Raw genomic sequence first — 7,197 nt, forward strand, 5'->3', positions numbered from 1 at the left:
TCTTGGTGTACACTATTATTATTTGATATTTTACGTACAATATCGTAGACTTTTAATAATGAAATGATGACGTAATCGATTTATCGATATCTTTAGCAAATTTGCAATTAGGGTTTTCATATCGAGTTCAGGAAAAGGCCAAATAAATGATTTAACTTTCACAAGCGATTTGTTGAAGTTGAAAGTTGTGTATACCGAGTACACGAAGCAATTTTTAATTGAACAGGAGTTTCACAATTATACTTTAAAAATGAATGCACACATGGTACAGAATGGACTGGATTTGATGGGTTTTCAAAGTGTCGGTAGTAAAGATATTAACGTTTTAAGATGCTTAAAATTGACTTTTGATGCCATCATTAATTTAAATAAACATTTTAGCACCGTTGTAATCAACTTGAATATTATAATACTACCTTCATTTTTTCTTCTAGCTGACGTATTCTTTATAGGAATACTTCAACTTTCATCTGACGCTCAGATAGAAAAGCATCTAGGTTTGCTTTGTTTTGATTTCAAGGAACGTAATTTTAAATAGTGAATTAAATACTGTGAATTCGACAGACAGCTGCAATTACGTAAATGTCGGAAAACTGACAGTTACAGTCGCTCAGACATATTGCCTAAAAATACTTTAATTAAGTTTATGTGGTATTCGGAGTTGTTACAAAAGGATAATATTTTGTATTTGATTCCCGGTTGCTCAATTGAAGCCAAATCTAAAAAATTGGGTTTGATATAGCTGCTGGTTTGTTTTTCCGGTTTGTATGGTAAAGCGTCCTACTTCTTTGCTGCATGTAAATGTAGTTGTTGCTCTAGCGAAATCACCTGGTATAAATTCATGTTGGCCCAGCTGCAAATTTACCGAGTTCGGTATGAATACCCCTATTCGAATTTGTTTTTCTTTATTGCTAGTTCACCAGTTTTATAAATACAGTTTGTTTGTCCTTTGAGATGCAGGAACGTAAATATAGTGATTTAATGCAGAAACTCGAATTGGAGGAGTTAAGTGTACGTATAATATGCATTAAAAATGAGTTTAATTAAAAATAAGATATCAAACAACCGGCGGTATTTCGTCATTGAAACAATTATTGCATTACAAGTAATAAGAAAGGTCTGGGTTATTCTATAGCCATTTGGAGGATACATGATTGGTATCAAGGAATAAGGGCTTTGCCAAATAACAAAAATGGCTTTGGCGTCATTATAAAAGAAGTTGAGGGCTAACAAAACATTCCCTTTGCCGGAATCCGTTAGATAAAAGGCGTAATGTTCCAAAAGTCTTAGAATTTGACAGGAATTAATTACGGCAGAGAAAGATTTTATTGACGTTTTTTTCTGTTTCGTTTATAATTTGCTTGAAATAGTTTGTACGGTATTTAAATTATACCATTAAACATTTTAAGTTGTTTTGTTAACTCTAAAAAGTGTGTTCTTTACTCAACAGACAAGCATCGATGCGGAATCCTATGCGCAGCTGCTGGCAGCTTACCTTTATCAGGATAAACTGTAAGTGTTTCGTAAATTTGTTAATGCAAAAAATATTTATATTCATTTATAGATCCGATGCAAAATTTTTATGGAAACGAATACCGCAAGCATTGAAGAAAGACAACAACGAATTGCAAAGGTTGAATATAGTCATGTGTACGCTTATAGTTAATAATTCTCACGAATTTTTCAAACAAATGGATTATCCGTGGTCGAGTAATATCAAGCAAATAATGAACGATCTTTTTGGTATTATTTTTTCAACTAATTTGAAGTTTATACGATTTCATACTCAATTATATTTTTAGAGCGAGTGCGACGAGATGTGCTGTCTTTAGTAGGTCAAGCTTATATATCCATTTTCGAGCAAGAGCTAATGCAAATGACTCAGTTATCAAAAGACGAATTGAGGCAAAGATGTCTGGCGCTGGACTGGAAATTCGAAAATGGAGACCAAAAAGCAGTCGTTATTCCTAAAAAGCCTGAACCTACAGCAGAATTTAAAGCTAGTTCTGAAGATCTGCTTTTAAAATTAACAGATTTTGTTTCGTTCCTGGAAAATTAAATATATTTTAATTGCATTGAATATTACTGGTATTTGCATATTATACGGATCGTAGCCTGACGCTGTGCAAATTGCAAAATGAATATCGGCTCCTTATTTGGTAGCTCAATTTTCAGGGTTTCTTTACCATTTTAGAGTAGATTGTAAAAGCATTTAATAACATTGGAACTAAATTTTGGTTCAGAAACTTCAACCCCATTAAAGTAAGTGGAGTCTATTTGCACACACTTTTGGGGAAAAAAATCAGTTAAGCGGCTTCGGAGACTAGTCCGGATATATAGACAGACAACAAATTTAAAAACGGTAGTTTAGGTTATTTTTACATATGAGTATAACTTCATCTTAGTGAGTAACGTGATTTGTGCATGAAGTTTTTTCGCGTTCTCAGAAGCAGTAGTTGTCTTTCTGTCCAATTTGATTGCTTAAGTTTATTTGTAGTTACGAATGTTAACATTTTAACACATCAAGATATGCTACTAACATTTTAAAGTATATTTGGAAATTATTTATCGTATCTAAAGAATTTTGTAAATTATTGAAAGTGGTTTTCCGAAATTTATTATTGTTGCAATTCGTTCGATTCCTTTGCTTAAAACCTCATAACTGCGAAAATATAACTTTTTTTCCGAAAATGCATTATTAAACCTACTTTACATTTGATTTTTCTAGTCTTTTAAATACCATGTTTAGTTGAATTTCATCGATATAAACAAATTCATGGGTAGTTGCTTGGTATGTGTAAACAATATCAATTTGTAAAAAAAAATTTAGTTCTTTAAGTAAAGAGTTAAATCATAGATGTGGGGTAGGGGATATCAATCAGGTATAGTAATGCAATTATACCTTATGTAATCTCCACAAGGTCTAACTTGATTTAGTTCTTTTTTGGGACTAAATGCAATAATTGTTAATAATTAATGCGTGCAATCACTACGACCTTAAGTAATTAGTGCCCATTTGATTTTTACTATAAAATACGACCTTTTGTGTGTATGTCCGTGTAGTTGTTTGCACTAACCGTGTTATTTTGTTGGCGAAGTGTGACATACATTTACAAGAAGCACAAGTGTGACTATTTCTAAGAATACACACACGGACAAAATTATTCACACAGCAACTAATTTTTCATTCAATAAGCTGCATCTTGAGAAAATATTAATGTAATTAAAATTGTTATTCTAAGAAAAATCCACATATTTAATGTATTAGGGGTTAGGGTAGCCAGAGGTCCGAAAAAATTATGATTTTCAATAACATTTTTTGCTAGTTAATTGCTTTATTTTACAAAAATAAAAACATAGCATTAATAAATCACGTTTCGACTTGACTTTAGCAAGATTTAAAAAAACAACTAATAATTGTAAAAGTTATCGCTGTTGGTGTGGACCTCGTTGATCAAAGCAAATTAACAATATGGCGGCCTCAGGAAAAAAATGTCAGATTTTCGAGAAAAAACCGACAATTAATTGTTAAAAAAAATCAAAATTTTTGAAAAAAAATCCTTCGATCAGGCACGAGTATTTTATGTTTTGCAAAAGCAGTTTATATTGAAGTCTACCAAGCGGTTTTTAAGTCACAGTGATCACCAGTTCAGAAAACATAGTTTTGAGAAAACCGCATTTAAAGTTTTGATATCGATTTATGTAGAGTTAGAGAATGCGAATTATCTAACTACTTACATTCCTGGGCCATAGGATTTGATGTTGCCTACGTAGCATTCTACCTTCTCGAGTGTTATCGTTAGCGCGCTTATCTGCCACTTTCATATGAGTGTGCTGCTAGCTACTTGCTCTCGAACGCTTCGGAGCGCCCGATCACCATTTGTTAATTGTTGAATAACTTGAAAAGTATTTGTCGGATTCACTTCAAATTCTCACACAATATTTTTAAGATATTATACTTTAAGAAAATTCAAAACAATAAATTTCCCTTATTTAAAATTAACATAATCTTAACAAAACTTTGCTCCATGAAAGAAAAATTTTTAAGGGACAAAATTATTCACACGAACTATGAATTTTAAATTTTAACTGATTTCATTTTTCTAGCAAAGCAACCATCGAATAAGTTGTTGTTATTAGGTCATTTCAAGTCTTGCTTTCGCGGTATTAGTACTTTATGGGTTGGAAACAAGCAGGCACAACTGAAGCTAAAAGAAAAATATCTTTGCATATGCATAATGAGGCAAATCATCTGCAGAAATTGGTTAAACGGTGAATTAAACTCGTTTTATTATTTATAGCACAATAGAGGGTTTTAAAGGGGAAACAAATACAGTAGGTTCTGTTTTTATGCGGCTTTTTTTTATGCGGTTTTGAAATAGTGCGGTTTTTTTTTAAATTACAAAATGCATGTCGACCTATCGGGAATTGTACATATAAACAAGATTCTAAACCAGCTAAGCAAAAACTCATCACAGATTACATCAGAAATGCTAACCCTACAAGTATGGAAGATATATAAAGATATAATTTTCAAAGATACAATATTTTGTTTAAGCGATTTTATTTAATTATTTCAGATTCATGCGGTCTATGGAACGTATCTATAGTAATAATATGGGACTAGTGCCCTTTTTTATGCGATTATTTCAGATTTATGCGGTTTTAGCATTTGAAACGTATCTATAGTTTTACTATAGAACTAGTAGCTTTTTTTATGCTGTTTCTTTTTTATGCTGTTTCTTGCGGAACGTATCTACCGCATAAAAACAGAACCTACTGTATTAATACTGGAAGGCGTCGCAAACTGACCTCGGTGATGAACACCATATTACAAGAGAAATAAAATAGAATCACATTAACGCAAGTGGTAGTATAAGTTCATGAAGAGATTAATAAAGAAGTTCGCAGGGCCTTGAAACGTGCCGGGTATAGCTCGCGAATGGCTGGAAGGAAACCACTCGTCAGCAAATTCAATAAAAATAACAAGGTAGATATCATAAAGGAATATAGAAATAAGCCACTTGATTTCTGGTATAACGTTATTTTTTGCGATGAGCGTTAGTTCGACATTTTTAAATCGGATGGAAGGACTCAAGTTTGGAGGAACGAAATACGGAATTCGAGAACAGCAATACAGTAAGTAGAGTGCTTTTTTAAAAGCTAAGAATTCGATTTGTCGCCAAGTGCGGCCTGCTCTTAGCGCTTCTGCTTCTACTAGTGTTAGATATTCGACACCGAATGTCGGCTGCAGAGCCGCCATTTTTGTTGATGTCGCTTCCGAGATGGCAGAGCTCATCTACTACCTCCTCTTTTAGTTTAGTGTCGTTTATCTGAAAGGTTTGTTAAGGGTCCTTAACTATACTAAATTTCTTAAGATGCTAGAAATTTTGCTATTAAGTTAAGAAATATTAATTTCATTAATATTAAGTCTTTTACAGACTAATTACATAATATATTATATATATTATATACAATTGGCGCGTACACCCTTTTTGGCTGTTTGGTCGAGCTCCTCCTCCTATTTGTGGTGTGACACCGACTCCGAACGGCAGATATTTTTATGAGGAGCTTTTTCATGACAGAAATACACTCGGAGGCTTGCCATTGCCTGCCGAGGGGCGACCGCTATTAGAAAACACTTTTTCTTAATTTTGGTGTTTCACCGAGATTCGAACCTACGTTCTCTCTGTGAATTCCGAATGGTAATCACGCACCAACCCATTCGGCTACGGCGGCTGCCATATTACATAATCGCAAGCTTAAAAAAAATAGTTGAAAGAAAACGCGAAATATTTCAATAAACGATCAATTAACGATTCTCAGAACAAAAACTGAAATAAAAACTCGTTTAAAAGTGTAAAATTTACTAAAATAGTAAAAAAGAGTATTCATTTATTGCTAACTGAAAAAAAGTAAATTAAAATACATAAAATAATGTCATTCCCCCGGCACCGGTTCTACGTTAACGGAACGACCCGGATTTACTCTATTTTCGGTGAAGGATGTCACTCCAGCAGCACTCCCCATACATGTATGGGGAATGTTTTTGCTGCTAAAACAACAACATCCACAACATAAAATAATACATTTTTGTTTTTACGAATATGTTTGTTTAATTATAGGAATAATTTTTTTTTGTTTTTGTAAAAATTCGAATCTTTTGTTGTTGTCATTGTTGTAGCAGCATAAACATTCTCCATAAAATGTATTTTTGCTTTGATGACTGTTTGGTTGAGTGGATAATAATTTTGAAGTGCCAATTTAAAAAATTAAGGGATTTAGCAATCAAAGGGAGATAGTTGATAGATATAAATTTACGTTTTGCGCTTTTACCGGTTAGTACCTGTGAACATGTGTGACAAATACATTTAACCTCCGTTGCTCACCTTTTTCGAAATCAATTTTCGTCCTGTTCGAAGATCCTTTTTAAAAGGTCCATAAATATAATATATAGAAAATTAAATTTTAGGAAGCTATCTGGAAGCTTAAGTCGTTATCTAAAGGGTTTTCCAATAAGAGGTGTTATTTAAATATAACGGGTGGCGCAAAATTAATCGGGTGGCGCAAAATTAACCATTCAACTTTTTACTAAAAAAAAATTATTTTGAATGACGGAAATCTTTATTTTGACCCTTACGTGCTCCATTGCTTGTCTGTTTGTATGCTCAGCTGTCTAGCTCACAAGTGTCAAATATGATTGCCGTAGGACGATATTTGCAAATATTATAAATCTTTCCATAATTGATTAATTTTGCGCCACCTGTTATAAAAGGCTATCGAGAGATGAATAACGATTTTTTATGGCCGGAATTGGATGGTATTGATCTGGACAACGTTTATTTTCAATAAGACGGAGCTACGTGCCACACAATCAACGAAACCATTGATCTTTTACGGGAAACGTTTCCGGACCGTGTTATCTCTCGAAGAGGGGATCACAATTGGCCACCGAGATCTTGTGATTTAACACCTTGTGACTTTTTTCTTTGGGGCCACGTGAAAGAGAAGGTCCACGCCAACAGCCCAGGGTCAATTCGAGACCTCAAAAACGGAATTCGTGAGGCTATCGAGGACATAGGGCAGCCACTTTTCAATTCGGTTATGGAAAATTTCATGACAAGGATAATGTCATGTAAGCGTGGTCGCCTGAAAAAATGGACAATTGCCATAATTTTTTAAAAATATGTTTTAGAA

At 33.4% G+C, this 7,197-nt stretch overlaps 1 protein-coding gene across 1 annotated transcript; it reads left to right on the forward strand.

The window, feature by feature from the left end:
• Positions 1 to 903: 903 nt before the first annotated feature.
• On the forward strand, positions 904 to 2,080 carry LOC129247546 (COP9 signalosome complex subunit 8). The gene is made up of 4 exons (XM_054886705.1): positions 904 to 1,011; positions 1,451 to 1,512; positions 1,565 to 1,743; positions 1,803 to 2,080. The coding sequence occupies exons 1-4, from the start codon at positions 955 to 957 to the stop codon at positions 2,057 to 2,059; spliced, it is 555 nt and encodes a 184-aa protein (XP_054742680.1). The 5' UTR covers positions 904 to 954; the 3' UTR covers positions 2,060 to 2,080.
• The last annotated feature ends 5,117 nt before the right edge of the window (positions 2,081 to 7,197 follow it).

Source organism: Anastrepha obliqua, chromosome 5, assembly GCF_027943255.1.
Source record: "Anastrepha obliqua isolate idAnaObli1 chromosome 5, idAnaObli1_1.0, whole genome shotgun sequence".
Classification (NCBI taxonomy): domain Eukaryota; kingdom Metazoa; phylum Arthropoda; class Insecta; order Diptera; family Tephritidae; genus Anastrepha; species Anastrepha obliqua.

Excerpts from the sequence above, each read along its gene's own strand:
- LOC129247546 (XM_054886705.1), top strand. The coding sequence starts at position 955 with ATGCAGGAACGTAAATATAGTGATTTAATGCAGAAACTCGAATTGGAG. Across the intron at positions 1,012-1,450 it reads TCGAATTGGAGGAGTTAAGT|ACAAGCATCGATGCGGAATC; the intron begins GTACGTATAATA and ends TTTACTCAACAG. Across the intron at positions 1,744-1,802 it reads AATAATGAACGATCTTTTTG|AGCGAGTGCGACGAGATGTG; the intron begins GTATTATTTTTT and ends TTATATTTTTAG.